The sequence below is a fragment of the Mesitornis unicolor genome, unplaced genomic scaffold (genome assembly GCF_000695765.1).
Source record: "Mesitornis unicolor isolate BGI_N332 unplaced genomic scaffold, ASM69576v1 scaffold612, whole genome shotgun sequence".
NCBI lineage: Eukaryota > Metazoa > Chordata > Aves > Mesitornithiformes > Mesitornithidae > Mesitornis > Mesitornis unicolor.
In genome coordinates this window covers 14,002-36,733 of record NW_010166914.1, presented here as the reverse complement: position 1 = coordinate 36,733, position 22,732 = coordinate 14,002, and the positions used below count along the sequence as shown (strand labels likewise).

At 39.4% G+C, this 22,732-nt stretch overlaps 1 protein-coding gene across 1 annotated transcript; it reads right to left on the bottom strand.

Annotated features, from left to right (window-relative positions):
- Nucleotides 1–420: 420 nt before the first annotated feature.
- On the bottom strand, nt 421–22,532 carry DSE (dermatan sulfate epimerase). The gene is made up of 5 exons (XM_010195105.1): nt 22,117–22,532; nt 11,219–11,472; nt 6,195–6,434; nt 4,501–4,708; nt 421–2,497 (listed from the first exon to the last, which is right to left on the bottom strand). Exons 1-5 carry the CDS (start codon nt 22,530–22,532, stop codon nt 733–735), a joined length of 2,883 nt encoding a protein of 960 aa, XP_010193407.1. The 3' UTR covers nt 421–732.
- Nucleotides 22,533–22,732: the final 200 nt, after the last annotated feature.

Genomic DNA, 22,732 nt, shown 5'->3' with positions numbered 1-22,732 from the left:
CTACATTTGGCTGAAAGATAAAGGTTTGTGTTGTTCTTGGTTTTTTTCCTGAGAATTGTGTTCCTTTATACGTTGCGTTAGCCCCTTATTTGCCTGCTGCTGCTGCCTGCTAGGCGCTGTGCCTCTCACTTGGCAAGCACTGACATTGTGGCCATTTCCCACTATGCCAGATTGTAAAGCAGAAGAAATGATATGATGTAAGGGTCTGCAATAATTATATAGGAGTGTCCCATATTGAAGCATTCTTTGGTTTGGCAGAGAGAAATGAAATTTACTGCTAAAGTCTGCCTTGCATACTTGTGTTTGAATGTCCGTTTCTTAACGGAATGTCCAGAGACATCCCTAGCAGCCTGAAATGAAAACTCACTAAATGCAAACCCAATTCTGTATAAAAAAGAAAGCCCTTAGAAACAAATGTATTAAGAGGGCTCTTCTCACCCAAAAATTAATTACAACTTGACATTGCTGAACTCTGATGAATAAAGCATAACATTCCCTCAGATGTGAGGCCCTACTCAAAACACAAAGGAGGAGTACTTATTAAGTACTTAGTTTTCTGAGATATTCATTGCTTGCCCCATTATTCCATCCCTTCTGGTCTGAAACCAATCTTTCCCCAGCTGTTTTTGGAATGTTTCAGAAAAAAAGAAGATAAAATTTGGCCCTATTAGGGTTAATGCTTTTGCATAGACATATATGACCATAAACTGGTCGACTAGTAGAGGTCTTCTGCTAACATTGTGACTGAGAACAAGAAGAATATAGCCACAATAATATACAGCTGTCTACTAAAAGTATTGCATACAGACATCTTTGGCCATGCAGTCTCTTGGCTTTCTGAAAATATGTGAGCTGCATTGCTAACATGACAAAAAAAATAGCAATGTTGAGAATTAGAAAGAGGCGAGTATAAGAAGCTGATATTGATGGGGCACTACTTCGAGCAGTCGTCACCATCTGTGCCAGCCCTGATCGGCCTTTGATTGACACCCCAGTTTTGTGCTTCACGTAAGTGATATCTGCAAAATCCAGAAGATCTTTCATTTCCTCGTCTTCATCTACAGGCAACTCTTTTTGTGCTTGAGTCTGCGCCTTTTGTCGCACTTTTCTTTCATTTACCTCAATTTGTGCAAAAATGTCAGGAACAGCATCTACAAATTTGTAGCCTTTGGCTACCTTTCTGTTTTTCTTAGCTCTGGCATGTTGCTGCTGCTGCTGCCTCTGTGAGATTGCAAATATCCTGTCAATGGCCTCCTCCGTCTGTCTCTTATCTGAAAACCTCAGCAGGCGCTCAGCAGTCTTCCTAAAGCTAGCCGTGTTGCGTACACGAGACAAGATCTGCTTCTCAAGCTGCTGGAAAACAGGCTTAAAATGCTGCAGGTTCCTCTCCACGATCCCAATGTAGTCCTTCACTTCTGGCACAGCGGAGCTCCTAATAGCAGAGGCTCGGTCAAAGACGATTTTTTGGCGGTCTGCAATAACCTGTGCAAAGGCCGAGCGGGACCCATCCTCAACAGGCCACAGGTACACTGCATAGGCGTGCTCACCGGTGGTAACAAAAACATCCAGCTGCGGAGAATCTCCGCGGACGGTGAAGCTCTGCACATCGACGGAGGGCCCAATGAACAGGTAAATGGCCCTCGTGACGGGGTGCCGCAAGAGGGTTGTTACATTCACGTAGTTCGTTCCATTGTACGGGTAGCCTCGGGGGTACATCCTTGAAGCGATGGTAGCTTTCTCGCTGTGGCCAGTGTCATCCATCCAGTACATCTTATATATCCCATCACGGTGCCTAATAAAGGCCCCATGGACATCATCAACAACTGTTTCTTCAAAAGGCACATCCACATTGTGGAAGAAACTGGTTGCTGCCTCCAGGGGGCTGTCATCTTCTAGATGGATTTGGTCCACTAGCAAGAGAAGCTGGGGATGGAGAAGTATGAGGTTTCTTTGCAATTTTCTCAGCTTCAGCTTAGGATTGTATGCACCCATTCCTTCTCCCTTGATGAAAACCACCCCGCTTTTCTCCAGAGCGGCAACCACTCGTCCCTGACAATCACCAGCCAAGTCATGTTTATATTTAAGCCACTTTGAGGAACAGTCTTCTGTAATCTGCCCTTCCCATGGGGAGAAGCAGCTCTTGGATACGGCAGGGGAAAACATCAACACATTATTAAAAAAGGTGTATTTTGGCCCATACAGAGCTTCTGTTATGAAAGGTACACCATTGGGAGCAAAAGTAAAGGAGTTCTGGTCTGGGTGTTCATGGCCAGCATTAAAGTTCCTCCATCCCTTGATCCACTCTTTGTACTTGTTCTTATGAACAATATCATATATTGCACGTCCTCCCAGCTTTCCTGACTTGAAGGAAAGGAAAGGCCTGTTGATTTCAGCTGGCAAAGCACTTCCATAGGTGACCACTCCCCAGTCCTCAAAATAATGGAGCTTAGGAACTCCGTAGTCTGGTGGAGGTACAGAGTGCAAACTTGCATCATACCTGCCAAGAAGATGAGGAAAATGGGTTTAAAAATCACTTGACTGAGTTCTTTATCAGCGCCTGCATAAAACTCAATGTTCAATATTTACATCAAAGAGCAAGCTAACAATATAGAATCCACATGGACGCTTCTTGACTGAACTAATTATATAGCTGAAATTATATTTATCATATTACTCCCTATACAAATTTGTTGTGTGTTTTTTACAGAATAATAGCTGAAGGCATCTGCTCCATATTTAAAGCAAGCAATCCCTCTGCAGTCCAAAATTAAGAGTACTACTAATTTCAAACTAGCCATGATTTTTCTTGTATCATTAAGCTACTTACTACAATACTTATCTTTTAAAAAGACACATTAGGACCAGGCTGTAGACACTATTTCACACTAAACATCAACATTTATTTACTGACTACTTAACCAAGGGAAGCAGAATATCTGTTTCCTCAAAATTCATGGTTATACAAGCCTGTATTCTTCAAACACAACTAGGAATAAACTAAAAATGAATGAAAAGGCATTTAAAAGGATACATTTTTATTATTTATATCACCTAATGCATGTTAGCTTCCCTCTTCAACTAGGTTGAAGAAAAATTTGCATGGCTTTCTTATATAAATTGTAAGATACAAGACATTTGGTTTAAAAAGAGGTCTTAATTCCAGAAAATGTTACAAAGCCTATAATTTTTGTTTTATTTGATCTACAGGAGTTAAAACAAACAAAAAAATCAACCATGGAAAACACTGAACTAACCTTCTGGCATTGTTTTTAAACAACCAAAATAAACAAAACTTATTAAACCCAGTAATATGTCTGTTGGTGGTTCCTCATCAGATTTATCCTCTACAGCTAACCAGGAGCCCCTGTCAGGCCCTAGACAATCACAGCTCATGTCCTGCATACAGTTTCGGGTAATTCTAACCAGCGTCAAGAGCCTGATCTTAATCTAGTGGTCCTAGATTTAGGACAACTTTTAGGTTTCCCCTAAAAGCAGACTTATTTCCTGAGACTAATGCAAGTGGACAAGCTCATCACAAGAGCAACGCTACAGCACAGGGAGAAGGCAATTGTTGGAATATTCAGACAATTCTAGTCTTTTTTTTTAACTCCAGTGCTCTTAAAAGAAGTCTTTCGTTTTGACATAAAAAATAATTTTCTAAGTATAAATTTGCAAGATTTCCATGGAGATGAGGGAGGAAAGAATGATGGAATGGGGTTGCAGAGGAATGATCCTGTATTTTGCAAATAACACAATGAAGGGTGCTTGGAGCCTAATAAACATGCATTCTAATATGCATATCATAAATGCAAAACAATATGTATTCAATAATATACTTCTTGTAAGAGAGAAACAGAGCTACACTTACTCCTCAAAAATGTACTTATTCTCTCCACAGACTGAGGAAGTTTATATGTATATCTAAAGCCTCTTGGGTCTTTTCTTACCTTTAGAAGATGGACATCCAACTTAACAGAGCTGCACATTACATGGAAAATATGGATCTAGTAATCTATCTTAATATTTTTTCCTAAGCATAACTTGCAAATTACTGTGTACAAACAACTAGTAGTAGCCTTACTGCTTATATTACTTTAGCTTTTAAAAGAAAGTTTATATTATTACTTATAGCTTTAAAAAGAAGACTATGCTTTAAATATTCACCCAATTAATTACTAGAGAACACAGTGGGATTAAAACCCATTAAAACAGACAAAATAAACCAAAGAATACATACAGGCAAATTTTCAGTCCTTTTAAAACTGCTTGTATTCTATAAAAGCAATGGACAACAGAAAGAAAACACAAAATCAGATATAGGTTCCCTGTAGCAACACATGCTGTAGAGCCATGCTAAGATCTTCTAAGCCTAATGACTCTCTGGGTCGCACTTGGTCAGCCTGATCTCTGCTTCTACAGTACAAATCTGAAGATAGCGAATTATCACTAATAGCAAACAGCTGTCAAGTTCCCTTTGAGCCCACTCATTCCCTTTCATACCAGAGAAATTCAGTGTGGAGAGTGCACCACCTCTGCCCTTTGGATGGCGTCCCCGGGCCCTCCACCACTCGGTTCCTTCTGATCTGCTCTGCCAACCAGTTACCGCTGCCGTTGCGCATGACGAATTTGTCGAGAAACACCAGTTGGCTCTCTGGCCCATAGAACCAGTTATAGTTGGAATCCGCGATGGCCACAGTCCTCTGAAACCCTTGGGAAAAAATGAGAAGGAATGTAAGAAAGAACAAATAAACGTACAAAGATGGGTTTATAGAGCGTGACAGTGAAGCCAAGCAGTACAAGCAGACACAAACAGAACCAGCCTTTTCAGATGTTTATAGACCTACTTGTAAATGAGCCATAAATGGGTTACACAGAAGCTGTTTCCTTCTGCTGTTGCTAACTTGAATACTCACCTTTCTTCTGTTGCTATGGGCTATGGACAGTCAAAGTACTACAAAAAATGTAAGAAGCAATGTCCCATCCACTTCCTCTCCTCACTCAAATCTGACAAAGGCAACTTTCTCTTCACAGCTTTCATTTTTCCTATGTCAATCTGAACTCTCCAAAGCAAGAAAAGCAAGCTGCTCCCAAGGGAAAAAAAATCAGCTTCACCCTGAAACAGCTAGCATGAGTTCACTTCACTCTTAGGAACCTCTCCTCAGTACAGATGCCTGAGGTCTCACATGGAGTCAGTGCAATTCCTTATGTGCCTGTGCTGGCATGCCAAAACTGCACTCACCCACCCTCCCTTACATACATGACTAGATCTGGGGTTCTTCTAGCCAATAAAGTTACCACGGTCTTTTTAACCAGGATTTCAAGCCATTTAGGTTCCTAATGAATTTTCTTGCAAATAAGCAACACAAAACCATCACTGAAAACTTGCAAGGCAGCGTAAAACTAAATCTACTCCAAGAACTAGAAGAGGTTAGGAATATTTATTAACTTATAACTGGTTTTGTATTGGTACATCTCCATCTTTCAGTCACAACTAGGACTCAAATTGGAGCTGCTAAAACACACTGAGACAGACCAGAGAGATCCAGCAAAAGAACAGAAATATTAAAACGTCTGCAAAATTGACCCATTACTGACATCAGATATTTCTGTTTGACTCTTACACTGAAAAAAGAAAATGGCTCATGTACTCATGCACAGAGAAACTTGTAATTTGAGTAAATTATGTTTTTCATATGAAAAATATTTAAATAAAAATGGTATAAAAATGTATTTCAGTGTTTTGTGGAAAACTGGTGATCATGTAAAAGTTTCCTCTACTTTGTTGATACTTTTTCCCTGGCTTCATCATTTGCTATTCCTTTCACCTAATATTTTAGTGTGGTCATTTTTGGCAATGGAAAAAAAAAAATCAGTAACAATCTTGAAGAACCCCAGAAACTGGTCTGTTTCAAACTCTGAAAATCAGAAATCAAAATTCTGAAGTATTGCTTTTCCTGCCAAATGATATTTCTATCTTCTGATTAGTTTTAAAAGCTAGTTTAGTAAACAACGATCTTCAGTAAGTAGAGATAAACAAGATGTTTTGATGGATGATGAAGAAGATGTAATCCAAGGAAAAGGTTATTTAAAAAAGTCCAAGTACAGTGTTATTTTAAAATGGCCTATTTCGATTATGAAATTTACTGCTGCTTCAAGAATTAAAAGATTAATCTTCATTTACCCAAAGTACCTACCTGGTAAGACAGTCCTGTACATAAACGCAAAGTGCTGCTTGAGCCAGGGGTGGCTGAAGTGATTGATACCAAAGTGCCTTTGGACAAGAAACATGTACTGAAACAGCGACCTGGTCGTGTAGCTGCCGTAGGCCACCCCTTCATAGAGGGAGCCATCTGTGACCTCCTGCAGCAGGACTACTGACTTCTCCATGATGGCCAGCACCTGCTTGGTCCACAAATAAGCTTCCTGAAGGTAGCCTGAAAGGAAAAGATGTTGGCAAATCTAATTATAACGCCATAAATCACAGATTATGTCATCTGTACTCTCACAGTGGGATCCTTTACAACAAGGAATCTGCAACCCAGAGCTCTAAAATATGACCTAGTACTGCAGCGTCCCTGTAGCTCTAGCATGAAAAATAAACCGCTATATTTAATCACAGCAAAGCAAGGTCACATGAGCAGGGAAAGTCTATCAAACACCTTTTGCTAATAATGTGGGATTATCTTAAAGGGAACATTTCCTTAATGCATGAGAAAAGGGAAGAGCCACATCAAGACTGTTGTATTTCAAATTAAACAAACTTACAGTCCCCACTAGAGGGCTCCAATACTGCAAATATTCTAATTGATCATATTTCATTAGCATGATCACCAGCGTGGTAAGGAGACCCTCAGAGTTTAAAAATACAAAGTTCACATTTTAGCTGCACTTAACTGATATTCTTGCTAATACATGCTCTATTTTAAGATATGCTCCATTCTGCTTACATTTTTATTTTATTGTACAACCTAACAGGTTATCCAAATAGAAGCAATTTTGGAAAAGTTTTGCGTGGTTAATTCCAAATGCAGATTCCTCAATTCCAGAATAAAATTAATCTTCCAACTAGGTTAAGTTTCAGCCTCCACATATACAAACCTTAAACAGTTATATTTCTTCTAAAGAAAAGACTTAAGGAGACCTTACTATTTTGGCCTGCTCTACACAAATCAAAAGCTAGGAAGTGACAGTGAGAAGACCTTCTCAGGGCTTGTCTGCTTCCACCAAGGAACAAACGAATCCTCAGCACTGGATTTATGTATTGCAGAAGGCAGCATGTGGATCCCAGCCGAGGAAAGGCTATGTGCCTTCTCTTATTTTCGTTTGGATTCACTGGCAAGAGAGGTAGGACTAAACAGAGACCAACTGCCTTGTGCAACTTCGCATCTATCCAACTCAAAGTGTCTGGACACAGATTTAACTGGACTTAGTTCCACCATGTAGCAGAGCTCAGCTGGCATACATTATACCTTACTACGTGGTGAAGCAGTGCCTGCTGAATGAAGCACATGAGTCAGGCTAAGTGAGCATGAGCTACATTCAAACCCACTACTAAGACTGTTTCATGTCATTGCCATAATTACTGTATTTATGCTCAGCAGAGTGATGAGCAATTCAGACTTCCTGCTAGTCAAACCTGCCAAATCCTGCTCGGTTAATAGAGAAAAAAAATTGTAATGTCTAAGTTAAACAGACAGCCTGAATCTAACACGGTACTTTCATCTGCTGGTTGAAGAGATAAATACCATGGGGAAGGCCTGAGCAACAGAGGCAGGTGGTGCTACTTACTTCTACTTATTTTACTCACAGCTATCTTGACACTATTTCACTACTCTGATGGAGTTGGCAGCACAGCAATCTGTCAGAATAAAATCCCAAATGCTTCCACCCTTGTTTTCCCTTGTGACATAACAGCTACTATACAGCTAGCTTTTGACTGCTGCACTTCCAGGAACAGTATTTTCCATGGTTCTGTGTGTTTACCATCATAATGCATACACATTATGTTTACTTAGTGTAGATCTATGCTATAACCTCATACTTGTATTATATTAAAAGAATAATAAATTATAGAATCATAGAATTGTTTAGGTTGGAAAAGACCTTTAAGATCATAAGAGTCCAACCATTAACCTAGCACTGCCAAGTCCACTCCTAAACCATGTCCTCAAGCACCTCATCTACAAGTCTTCTAAATACCTCCAGGAATGGTGACTCTACCACCTCCCTGGGCAGCCTGTTCCAATGCTTGACAACCCTTTCAGTGAAGAAATTTTTGCTAATATCCAATCGAAACCTCCCCTTGTGCAACTTGAGGCTGTTTCCCCTTGTCCTGTGAGAAGGCACCACCACCCACCTCTCTACCTCAGGTAGCTGAGAGGGTGATAAGGTCTCCCCTAAGCCTGCTTTCTCCGGACTAAACAATCCCAGTTCCCTCAGCTGCTCCTCATAAGGCTTGTGCTCCAGAACCTTCACCAGTTTTGCTGCACTTCTCTGGACATGCTCTAGCATCTCAGTGTCCTTCTTGTAGTGAGAGGCCCAAAATGGAACACAGTATTTGAGATGCAGCCTCACCAGTGCTGAGTATAGGGGCACAATCACTTCCCTACTCCTGCTGACCACACTATTTCTGATACAAGCCAGGATGCTGTTGGCCTTCTTGGCCACTTGGGCACACTGCTGGATCACGTTCAGCTGGCTGTTGAACATCACCTCCAGATCCTTTTCTGCCTGGCAGCTTTACAGCCACTCATTCCCAAGCCTGCAGCGCTGCATGGGGTTGTTGTGACCCAAGTGCAGGACCCAGCACTTGGCCGTGTTGAACCTCATATAGTTGGCCTCAGCTCATTGATCCGGCCTGTCCAGATCCCTCTGCAGAGCCTTCCTACCCTCAAGCAGATGAACAATTCTGCCCAGCCTAGTGTCATCTGCAAACTTACTGAGGATGCACTTGATCCTTTCACACAGATAATTGATAAAGGTACCAAACAGAAGTGGCTGAGCCTTGGGGAACACCACTTGTGACTTGCTGCCAACTGGTTTTTATCCCATTCACCACAATTCTTTGGGCCCTGCTATCCAGCCAGTTTTTAACCCAGCATACTAGTAGAATATTCTACTATTAGAATAAAAAAGTAAGAGACAACACTCTCTCAGGCTATGCAACAAACCAGAACAAATCTCACCTAAAATTAGCAGTATCTATATCAAATTAGGCCTTACTCAAGTTTCTATTTTTAATATTTGAGTGTTTATTTTAATTGCAAAGACTTCAGTATATGTGTGCACCTAGAATTAATTTCTATTTGTTTCATTTTTCAGTCCTATGACAATGTTTACACGTTTTTAAGCTGGCTATTTAGTCTCTGCATGCTTCAATAGCTGAATTGTATTTAAAAATATTAGTTGGAATTTAAACCTTTTGGGAGAAAGGTCTACACTGGGATACACTATTTGCAATTACTATGCATCTGATGATGCAGGAAGAATAGTATGTTCACTCCCTTTTTCTCTTTGTCTCCTTCAGAAAAAAATCTTTCATCTTAGAATGAGAATCTTTTTTTTTATTTTTAGTCCAACAGAAAAACTTCATTTAAACTTCAATTTGTAAAAAAGAAAATTGCCCTATACTGAAAACAACTGGATTTTGTTTAGAAATATACAGTCTGTTTTGACCTATTTTCATTTGAAATATCACCACTATTTTCAAATTGCTCAGGTGTTGCTATAGTGTTGCTGTATTTGCTTTTGCCTTTTTTTTCCCTCCAAAAAAATCCCCACCAACCTTTGGTGAAAGAAATATTGCCCTACTTTACTTGTGTTGTTACCACTGTTGGGCACAAAGCATACTTAGGGTCTATACTCTAATGAAAAGCAGAGTCATCTCACAAACTGCCAGCTTTCTGCACCAACAAAGGCTCAGGGAAGGATGGAATTATGATGAATTTAGCAAAACCCACTGAATAAAAACTGAGTTCTCAATTTGTGGAAGGCAAGTTAGGAGGAACGGGAGTAACTTCCACACATACTCTTGCTGCTTTTCAGCATATGCACATCTGTCAATGTGCTGCTTCTGACAAGCAACAAAAAGATGACTGCCCTCCAACACAGTAGGTGCCACATTTTTTTGTCATGCTTCTTTGGGCATCTGAAAGCTCCAGTGATATGCAGATGTGCCTTTGCTTGGCAGGTCTGTACAGCTTGGCAATGCCTTTAGCATCCAGAAACTAGATTTTCCTTGTAAAGCAAGGAAGTAGTTCCATTGGGCATCGTGTTTCAAAGTACTTCTAGGGCATATTAAATAATCACTTGATAAAATACTGATACATTCTTATAAAAGCAGAAGTTGGCTCCATGACTTCTACCTCTCAGACAAAGTACCACTGGGGTTTAAAGTCAGGATTTCTTACCTGCTCTCTCCTCCTGACTCCATGACTTGCATTCTCATTTACACTGTGTATCCCTTGGACAGGGGGAGAGGGATAGCTCTCAGGCAGAGCAGCCCAAAGCAACTGGTGAGGTTATTCACCTGGGAACTGGGAATGATGGGTTTAAATCCCCGAAGCAAAGAAGGAGATGACACTGGCACAGACACCCCTTGGACTATGACTGTGGGGTGCAAAGGCATAGTTCAGAGGGGACTTCAGAGGTAAAGCTTTACTCTTCTCCATAGAAAAGGATGCTGGAAAGAAAGGTCCTGAGCTGTGGCCTTTTGGTGGACAAAGTTACACCTTTGCAGCTCTCTTAGGGAGACAGGACAGAAGTCTTGGATAAAATACCAGGTTAACCTGTGGTCTAGCTCCCAGCTCAGAGCGTCGAGCGTTTCTAACTGCTGAACTTCTCAATGTGTTGTACAAGGAGACCAAGTGCATCACTCTTTACTGATCATCTACCCTGAGAGACCGTCTGTAAATCTGGACTGGACAGACTATACCCAAGGGGACTTCTAATTCTTAGAAACAGTGAGGTAAGAATTTCAGAATCACTCAGATAACTGAACTTATATACCCAAGTATATATGCATATATATTATACCTTCAACATCTGCACACAGACTTTTGTTCTAGTCAGTAAATTAAATTTTTCTAAGCGGCAAAAGAGCAAACCCAATACTGCTGTAGTCTCAGAATAATTTCTATCAGTTCTTGAACTTTGCTGCGTAAGTGGCTGATTGGAGTTGATACACTTCACAAAAACATTCCTATGGTTTGGCACATACCTTGATTCATCAGAACTAGGCTTCCAGCCAGCAGGGCCACGCAGTTGGTAGGCTGGTGGTTGTGGAGGTACTGGAAGCCCCATCCACGCCTGTATGATGTTTCGTACATATATCCTGAGGCATTGGCAATTACCTCAAGAAATCTCTCCTGTTGAGTCTTGCTGAGATAGCTGTACAAGAAGTCGTATGCAGTGGCAAAACCAACTAAGGAGTGAGCGAGAGGGACCTCATCCCATGGGGCATCCTTCACTAGCCTGCCAATAAAGAAAGATGCCAATTAATAACGTTTCACCTACTTATTTTTCTCCATTACCATACTGTGAGGTGTGTATGACTTAATGTCTCTGAAGTTAGGCAATACATGTTGAATTTTAACACAGTAGTAAGCTACTTACCAAGTCTCTGAGACCATTTTTTTTCTTTCCTGAGCATGGACAATGTTAACCTTCAAAGCTCATTAATTTTATTAGAAAGATTAAGTTGTTTAATATTAAAACAGTGCTTGTAATACTCTGGGTTTTGCTAGGAGAAACAAATATGCAGAATATTAATTGTACACAAACAGGATCTATTTACCTGAAGCAAGATTCACATAATTTTTGTGAGAAAGTAATATCCCATCGTTTATACTCCTCCAAAAATCTGTAACAACCTTTTTCTTTTGAAGTTGTCTTTAAAGCAAGCATAAGAAAGTAACTCACTGTGCTGTTTCTTCATTTCACAAATGCATTCAAGGATAGAAACAGAGACAGTGAAATTTACTTTCATGACTACAGTTCAAATTAACATACTTAATAGCATTAAAAATCCCAGTGTTAACATAAAGAAGTAAAACAATGTCACTATTCAAAATTATTTTCTAGGAACTACCTGCTTGTATCCAAGGAGTACACTGAACTTAGCAAAGTAGTAAATTTGTACCAAGAAAATTCATAATGGCGGTGGAGGTAGTGCAGAACAAATACTTCTCTTAAATCAAGCACATATTGTGTATCAAGGACTTTAGTTTTGCAGTACTGACAGTACTTTCAGGCCACAGTTCTACAGAAAAGGAAATGTGAAGGAATACATAGTGAAAAAAAATCTTTGATAAACTGAACAATCATCAGCTGCTTTCAAGGTTGTTTTCTTTCAATTTCATTGCAATATATATTTTTATATATTTTTATTACAGAAACAAATTTTATATTATTGAGAAGAGAGAGTATCCTACTGCAATCAGTGGTAATTGTGTTCTGGTCCTGAAGAGGTGGATCTTCCAGTTTCAACTATTCTATGACTCTATAAATATGATTTTGATTTAATTTGTCTAAGCAGTAGTGTGAAAAAACAAGTAAGAAAAAGATACCAAAAGAGTAAGATTTAAAAAAAAAATCCTCATTCTGCTATAGGAGCATTTATTTGCATTCAAATTGCATGAATGAACCTTGCAGAGATTACAACCATCAGTCCAGGGCACTGCAACTGTGGTAAAAGATAATATGTACAAGTGAGAAAAATTACCTTTAATTTTTATTTCAGTGTATCTAGAACTCAATTAATATTTGGCACTTTCACACCCTTATGTAAGAAAAGGCTCTGTAGGCTTTTTGGTTAGCTGAATTTCCAATAGTTTCAAGTGTTCACTTTCTATCAGCTTTAATCCCATCTTCTGCTGAGTGAAGTTATGCATTCATGTTTTCTTTTTTTAGAATTAAATCCTTATCTTGCAATTTTAAATTAAATACATGAATGCACTCAGCATTGAGCAAGCAGGCTTTGACTTTTTGTTTTTGAATCAAGGTTTTTATTGGACAAGATTCTTTTATTTGAACAATTTTGTTTCTTGGTTAACTGACAGGCATTAACAGAAAATGGTTAGAACAATATTAAGACAGACAGCTATAAGTGTTGTAACAAATAACTGTCAAAGCATCAGGAAAAAAAGTTCTAGAAATTTACTACTCATCTTCTCCACATCCACATGCTATTCTCTGTCATCAATGTCAGGAACATTTCTGTCGTTTTTTTTCCTGGTTCAAAATTTAAACTTATCAGTGAAGACTTCCAGTCAGGTACAGTAAAATTTCTTAGGTTTTCACTTAATCGTTGTGCAAAAAATTACAGATCTGTAAACCAAACATTTAAATGCTTTTCCCAGACTCTCATTCTTTCTGCATTTCCAGATAAACAGGAAGAAAATGCAGCTGAACTGTGCAAGCAACTTTTCTGACCCTCCAGATTTATTTATACTGTGTCACTGAGGCACAAAAATTGAAAAAATGAACTAACTGGTTATTTGTCAATCTTGACTAATTCTCTGCATCTCTATTTCTGCTTTTTAATTTTTCCTTATTGAAAAAGCTCTTAAAATGCTGTTAGCTCTATACGTAAGAGTGCATTCTATGCTGGTCATATGCAACACTCTGGCACTGTGATTGCTGTCAGAAATCCTTTGACACACGGACATACCTTTGACCAACTATAAAATGAATCCCAATTTCTGAAGTATTTTTAGTTTTGCGTTTCACTAAACCATTGCACATGTAGAAATCAGAGTTCAAATGAGTACAGGAAATACCACTTTAAACGCCTCTGCCTGGAACAACTAAAAAGTGACTGAGACTAAGCTATGCATTAGGGGTAGAAAAAAAGAACAATGAAAGAAATTGAGTTAATTTAAAACATTTAGTTCAAAGTTCAGGATCCCTATAAAAACATATAAATTGCTAATTAGAATGTGCTTAAAGCTATTTAATCATCTTTGCCAGACTTCATCTTAAATGGGATTTGACAGTGGAACTGATTCATTGTAGCTTTCCTAGCTAAGATGTATGCTAACTTTATGATTGGTTTCAAATGTAATATTGCATCAAATTCTATAACATGAGTGCAAATTAGTCTCTGTGGCACCACTTCTGATAAAATAGAAAACACTCTTCTACACATGAAGTGCTAAATTGATCAGCTATTACTACATTTAGGTTGTTGATTTCTTCAGAAAAAAAGCCAAAACCAAACTCTTTAGTATAAAAAACCTTATGCTAGGCATCCTAAGCCTACATACCAGCACAGTTACCCACCGCAGGTTAGAAAAAGTAATTTTGTCATAACTTCCTCAAATTGCAATTCTGTGTAGTAATTTTTGCACAGTATTTAACAGAGGAGATGAACACAATAGAGAAAATAAAGATGACAATTTAAAGACCTATATTTCTAAACACAATAAAACCACAGTCAACATCTGTTCTTGAAATTAAGCTCTCTTGAAGTAGTAACTGTTCAGATTATATAAATCAGTGCACCTCCATTTACTGAATCTCAATGGACTCCAGCGATGTACACCAAACAATGTGGAACAGGATTCACAAGAAGAATGGTCAAGTAGCAAGCATTAAATGTTTGTGTCTAAACTACGCTCTCATTTTTCAAATGGATCTCCAGTGTCAGATTTGGTAAACAGCCTGGCTGGTAAACCATGGGAAAGCATGGTACCATAGGCCAGCGCTGAACATATTATGGGAAAAAAAGGATTTTCAGGGCTATCTATTAACTGGGCTGAAATATTAAATAAAAGTTGTGTGTATTTACACAAATAAAGATATGTAAAAACATGCCAATGCTTCGCACTGGAAAGCAGCTATTTTCTAAGCCTCTCAGGAGTAAAACTTAACATATGATACTATGAATCTCAGCTTAGCAATTAACTCTGTCTGAAGGCAGCAAGTAACTTTACCTCAATGCTGCATTAGCCTCTTTGGTCTTTTAAAGGTATCAGATGTTGCAAAAAAAAAAGAATCCAAAGTAAATAAAAATATCTATTATGCATTCTTGAGTATAAAACAACTACTCGGTTGCAAACATAAACACTTTTAGCAAAGGCAACTGTTCCAAAAATTCTAAAACATTTTAAAATAACAGCTAAACCATAAATGCATCCCTATATATAGTACAAAATAAGAACAAACTTATGTTTTAAACTTATACACCTATACGCATATTTGGAAGAGATGCCTATCTGGAAACTTGAGAAGGTTTATAAAAGAGCAAAAATGGCTGAATGGGTTTGCTGCCTAATGATCAAACTCCATAAACATCCAAAGCCATATGCACTGTTCTGCACAATGAGCTCCTGTCTGGCCAAATTCTGCGAATGGCACAGGACAAATATATGCCTGGGGTGTTCTTCCTCAGTGTCATATAAAATATTCTGTTACTTTATTTTAAAACATTTAGAGTTTGATATAAATTGTCCATGAAGAAACTGGAGAAATAAAGAGATATTGGATAAGGTTGGTATTATGGATAAGTAGTATGGTTTTCCTACATGTGTGGAGAATTTTAGCATGGTGCAATGTGGTTATCTGTTCTAGATTTGACACCTTCTACAGTGAACAATGCACCTGAGGGGGGGTTAAGACCAGTTCTTCAGCCATCAGTTTATGATGTCAAGAACCGTAACTCAAGCACTGCATTGTCCAAGGCTAACAGTGTATGTACCACCTTCACTAAATGCCATTCTGTGCTCTAAGTAAGTATACCAACTGTACAAAATTTTGGTGGGAAGTAAAAATCAATGTCAGCAACAACAAAATCAAAAGAAAAATTGTGTTAAGATAACCACAACCTCTCCACTTCTTGGCAACATTCCTAGTGCTACTAACATCTCTTCTCTGATTAGAAATGGTTTTCTGTATTTTATCTTAATTTCTTTCTACTATTAATTACTTCCTTACTGGAACTAGAAGCATTAGCATTTCTCTAAGAAATATGAGCCAAGAGGGAAGAACTACTGTCTGCCCAGCTCAAGGCATGATTTAAATCAAACTCTTCTGCTTAAGTGAGTTCCCTGATTGTGGCCTGTGAGATATTTAAAATCACCTTTCCTTCACTTTGTATCCAGTTCTTAAAAACGAATTGAATTAAATAGGAAAATAACACTTTCTGACTTGAAAAACAGAATACCCTTCCAGGCCGTGTGAGATCTGATCTCTAGCTGCTATGTCAGTAAACAATATGGCATCACAGCATGCAAAATGAAGCATTAAGCACATCCTGACACACACATTACACAAGTAATCCACATCCCACAGTTTAATGCTCCAAACTTTCCCATGACAAATTACTTACTGCAGCATAACTCTTGGAGGTTGAGGGCAGATTAAGCCAATGGTGAAAGGAAGCACGCCTGTACTCCATCCTCAGTACTGAACCTCTCACTCTCACTGACTGGATGCAAAGGAAACAAGTCAGGTCTCTTTGCTAAAGGCTTACGGGTGAAAATTAGTTCAAGGACAGCCATCTAGTGCATGTTGATGCAATCCACCTTACATGTGGTAGCTAGCTAGCAGCATGGTTGAGTTTAATGCACACTAAATGTCAAGTGCGGATGCAAATGTGGCATGCAATGGGGCCAACTGACCTCTTGGTCCTGAAATCGACTGCCCAATTGAACAGTCTTCCCAATGCCAGTGGCAATCTCCCAGCTCTCCACAGACCCTTGCCACTGTTCTGACCCACTTCTGGGGGGTGGAGATACAGCTTTAAACCTCCCATCAGGCAAAGGACAGAAATATTCTCTTGTGGCCAGAGGGAGTATACGCACCAAGAGGGAGCATACCTACCAAGGGGAATGAGACCACCACCCTTTATTTTATAAACTAGACTCAGTTTTCAGTATTTTTCTTACAAACACTCCGAACCAAAATATTTTGTTGTGCTCAAATGAAATATTTGCTCCACTAATGGAACAGTATGTTCCAATTTTTGTTTTGGAGAGAAAGAAGAACAATCCTTGCAAAAAACCTGTTTGATCCAAAACAATCTCTCAGCTTTCAACCTTTCAGCATTTTTCTGGTTGGCTGCCAAAATAAAACCCCTATTATCTGCACAACCTAAGTGCTCAGTCATTTACAACAACAAAAATGTCCTTGAAAAATTGACGATTTATATTTCCGGTGCCTAAAGTACAGCATTGACAAGTTTGCCCCTGTTCCTTTACCAGCCGTGTTGCAGCAGCAGCCCCTCAGGTATGCTCACGCTCATTGCAGCTCAGTTCACAAGAAAACAGGCAATGTAGTGGTTAAATGTAAAGGGCTACATTGATGTCAATATGGAAAAAAGGCAATATATAGACAACATTTTTCAGAAGTCTTAAGAGCTTACTAAAAATGTAGCGTAGGTGTTGAAGAGGCAACTAGTTACTCCTTTGGACACATTCATCTACTTTCTATCATCTTTCTCTCTGTTTCCCCATATAACCATCTATAGACCTAACCAGGTCTATAACCATCATTCTGCTGCTTCTAAAGCTTCTGTCAGATCCTCGTGTCTTACTTTTGTCTTTGATTACAAGAAAGTCCTTTTCAAACTGGGCTCACTCCTAGTATCAATCATGATCCTTCTGTGCTGACACATGAATAAACAAGAATGGAGTCTCTTTTAGTACTTCTCAGTGTCATATAAGCAAGCACAAATTTAGTTATGTTATTATTTTAACATATTACCTCTAGTTCTTGTTGTAGCAAATTTTTAAACCAGGCATGCTATAAAATGAGCTCCCTGTAGCTACTACAGAATTTCAGCACCAATTTATCTCTCGGAGAACCCATTACTTAAAAAAGAAGGCATAAAAGAAACTCTTCAGAATGCAGCTAGCCACTTCATTTCACAGTCATGCACAATTTCTATTTTTAAATGTTACATATGAAAGAGATAAAAACAGCATGAGGGTTTGATATTTCACTTACTAACCTAATATATATTCCAGATATCAAATTCATCCTCCTGCTCTTCCTTTTCTTTTTCTTCCTCCCTGTAGGAGACTCTCTCAGCAACCCCCAAGATTCTTTTAAACTAACTTCTATGCTGCAGTCTTCTAAAACCTTAAGTTTCCTTTGAATGTGACTGCTGGTTGATTATTGGGAGTCAAACAGATGTTCTAAATTTGTGGTGTCAGCACAGAGACTCACTTCATTTCAGCTCATCACATGTGAATTTATTTTAGGTATACATTAATCTTCAAATTTAATGATTTATATTTATGTATTCTTACTTTGTAAGTTGTACTGTTCAACACCGAGCACTATCTGGATACTAACAGCAACACTCCTGTAGCATGCTCCAATAGTTTTAATAAAGGGTCTAACAGAAGGCTATAGGATTCCTGGTTAGTAAGAAATAGCAGAAGGGTGACAGATTCGTTACGCCAAAGCCTCCCGTTAGTTTCTCCTTCCTCGCTGCTCTTTCCTTGGAATGTTTGCACGTGCTTGACAGTAATCATCTCCCCTGTGAAACCCAGGGAGCCAGGCTCGCTGTCAAATCCTACACCTTACTGCACATTAGTAACATACTTGTCTTCAAAACCGGTGCGTCAACTGTGTAAAAAAAAAAAAAGGAACAGAAATCCCTTGTCTGGGAATTCCACATGAGGACGTCTCTCCTGCTGTAAGAAGGGTGCAGAATTTGTGAACTTCTAACGCAGGCTTAGTAAACAGAGAGTTTTTCACTGCTTTGTCCAAAATACAGAATGTGACTGGACTCTTATTTCTGCACGATACATGACTCTGATTACATCACTTGGTGCGGGAACAGGCTGAAGCGGCATATGGAAAGAATCACAAGTACAGATCCCCTCGGCCAAAAAAGCACTTCTGGTGGGGAATGCTCTAGGGGCCAGTCAGAGATAAAATGCCAGAAAACACATCTCATCCTCTGCTCTCTTTAAATAAGATAATACGGCTTAAATATAAGGACAAACTTTCCCTAAGAATTTAGACAGCATCTAGATATCAAATCCCAGGAAAACCAAGAGAGTTAAATTTAACACCAGCTTTTATTTTTTACAGGCAAAACCATTCAAGTTTTTCTATTTTTATTGAAATACTAATGCATTACATTTCCCTGCCCTTGCTAGTCTCCAAAACATTGTCTGTTCCCATATAATTTTGTGTGATTGTTATGGTTAGCTATTAGCCATTGCCCCTCTGTTTATTTTAAAATGTAAACCTACTCCAGGATGTAGCAATTACAGATGCTCTGTTATGAGGAGCGTGCCCATCAACAGCGGTTGTTATGACAAACGGCTCAAGCTCTGTTAGCCTACATGAATGGGAGCTCAGTTAAGGGTGTACTTCATTATGTAATACAAAATGACTAATGTAACTGATGAGAAAAGACAAAAGTGCTTAATTACATGCCCCTTCCATGCACGTATCAATTATCAGTAGACTCTTTCATAATCGTATCCTGATATATTGAACTGTATTTGGACTATCAAGGATTCTCACTAATGCAAAGATGACATTTAAAATGTCAGTCTCCTTAATCTCTTGACATGCTGGGACAAAAAAACAGTGTGACATTTTAAACTATTTATTTTATCCAACTATTGCACGTACTACCAAAATACACTTTAGTCTTCTGATAAGGCTTAAGTTTTATTTAATATATCCAAGAAAATTACAGGAAACTCATGCAAGTTGATTTTTTTTCAAATCCTAAGGTTATTTTAGAGTCAATGCCATGTCAGCAAAAGTCAAAAGAAATACAGATTATACTCTTGAAAGAAAAGAATCAAACTGCCAGCAAGGAATCTGTATGACAGACAGATTCTACTTTCCACTAGATGTTGATTAGGATCTCAGTGATAATGGCATTTCTGGGGCAATTTACCTAACAATTTAGGTACCTACATTATAGAGGAAGTCTAAGGAGAGAAGTTCTTCTGATGTACTTATCTCACTAATACCTCTCAGGACAAGCCCTCTTTACTGATGACGTATGTAGATGAGTCTCCTAATGCTCAAGGCTCTAAACCTGAGCAGCATCAAAACTGCTCCTCTTCCTACCACTCTCCTGATTGGAACACAGGTACACTCACATCATTTAATAAGGACAACATTCATAATATATGACCCAGAATGATATTTTCCCCAAAGTTGGAGGGAAACTAAACACAGTAACTAGACTTTGTTTTGGTTTTTAATAATTCCATTACTGTGCCATTGCCAGACCAGTTCATGTACTGTCTTACACGCTGCTTTAGAAGCCATAAAATCTAAATGCCTGCTAGTAGTGATCAGGCAACCACTCTCCTACTTGCCATGTTTGTTCTCCTAGACTTAAGCTCAGCGGAGAAGTCTCTCCACTGTGTGCAGTAACATGTTTTGCTGGTACTTTCTAGCTGAGTTTCTTAGGAAAAACAGATTTACGCAATCTGCCTGCCCACTCCTTCAGCTTCTGAACCTGCTGACCCATTTGAGCAAAGCCAAGAGAGCAGGACATGCCTCAGAGATGTTACACTCCTACATTTTCCTGAAAACCACTGTTGGACAAGGGAGAGGGATCTGTATTACTGCTGTCACTGATGGAGCTCTAGTGTGAACTCCATGTTAACAACATTCAGCCACAACTTCTCAGGGGAAATGCAAAAATGGAAACTAAATCCATGTTTCTGTCACAGCATTTGGAAAGCTGGCTACTTGGAAGGTAGGAGGTTGCACAAAGGGCAGCTCACCCCAGCCCTACAGCCTATGCTTCTGATTTCCTCTTTCTGTACTTCCTCTACTTAAATGCATTGTATACACTTTTTCTTGCAAAGCAGAGAGCCTTGATTAAACCTTGATCATTTGCTGAACAACATGTCTATGTTAGAAGGGAAAGATGGGAAAAAGCATAGCTTCTCTTTCACTGAGGTAACGCAAGATACTTCCTTTAGAAAAACAGTAGTTTTGGGGAGGTAAATATCCAAGCCAAGTGGAAATAGGATACCTGCTCGGTTGTGATTGGTATCTGGTCAGCTGGGACAAAGGAGAACATTATGGTAAGGGACAGAGGTACCACAACTACTTCAGGGCAGGAATCACTGGACACAAGGAACTGAAATGAGGTTATTGAGACAGTGAGACATAGGAAACTGAGAAAGACAAACACAAGTGAGTTCCACTACTCACAGAATCATTTGTGCCTCTTCCTTATTCTATCAGAACAGACAACCATGTAACTCTGTGTTTACACTACCTGAAGCAAGTTAAGAAAGAGTGGAAACAATAAAAAGAAAGTGTTGAGTTTGGGGCAGACAGTGGGTCCTGTTGGAGATGGTTACACATCCTGGGATTCCCCACTGTACAGCTCTGCCCCATTTCGAGACTCACCTATACAGTGAGAACATCAACTTCTGTCCCCACAGAAAGAGTTGGGCACAACAAGCACAGAATAACTTGTGTGCGACAACTAACGTCCAGGTGAATTTAACCCAGGAGGGGATCATCAAAACGCCAGTTACTCAAACAGTTGCAGTAAAGTAATCAGATGGACAGCTATTTTTATCATGTCATAGTATGTCCGCACAGCAAAGAGAACTGCACAGCAAAGTGGACCTGAAAGTCTGAACTGAAACTCAGATGGTAGAGCATTCATAAAACACTTGACTGCAGAACCTCAGAGCGTCACTTTTACCCACACTTAATTATACCTTTTTCTTATGTCCCCCTTTTCTGAATCTTCCTCAGGAAGAACTGCTCAAAAGAAATTGCACTAGTCTGAAAAAAAGCCCTAACAGAGAAAAACCCCACTTTTAGCGCTTCTTGCCACAAATCAAATTTGGAACTCTGGCGTCTGACTGGGGATGGGCTTGGATTTTTTATTTTTTTCTTTTCACTTTACCGCAGGTAGGACGGTACACAAAGGGTCCCACTCCTAAGCATAACCTGCAACAGAGTAAGTCCAGTGAAGGTGAAAAGCTGTGTGGCACTGCTGGTCCAGATGAGGGTAAATGCATCCAGCAAGTTAGTCACTGTGAAAGTAAATGTTAGAATGACTGAAATCATTCAAGTAGTGCATTCATCCACTCACTCCTCCAACTGCAAGCAGCTTATACAGCAATAACAACTTCAAAATAAAAAAAGACAAAAATCTACCAACTAGGCTGAGCCGCCATCCTCTCCATGTAATCCCTGGCCATGCCGATGGCCTCGATGTTGTCAGGGTAGAGCACACAGAACATCGCCAGGGCCCCAAGGTTGTTGCCATAAATTTCATTCCAGCGAGCGCTGAACTCCTTCGGGTCCCAGGGAGGAAGGTACTCCAGGGGATTTGACAGCATGGTTTGCACTGCCTCGATCAGACGAGCCGCGATGTGCTGGTGCGTGGTGGCGGCCTGGAGACGCAGAGTCTCCACGTCCCCTTTGGAGAAGTAGAGCATGGGGTAGCTGTCATAGTTGGCATTGACAAAAGGAACCATCGTGTCCAGGTCCTCCCTGGCGCCGTAGGCAAAGGCGAAGCAAAGCGCGTGTATGAAAAACACACTTGGGGCTCCCCGTGTGTGAGTCCTCATTGTGGCATCAGATCTCCAAGTCTCAGTGGCAGCCAAACCATCTTTGAAATATCCTACGGCAGATGGATGAGAAAGAGAGAGTTGGAAAATGAATCCGTGAGACACTAATTCAGGACGCTCTCTAGGAAATAAAACTTAAAAGAATTCCATGTATTGTCCAAGTGGCTTTCAAATCATTTTTATAAGAATACTTCAGACAA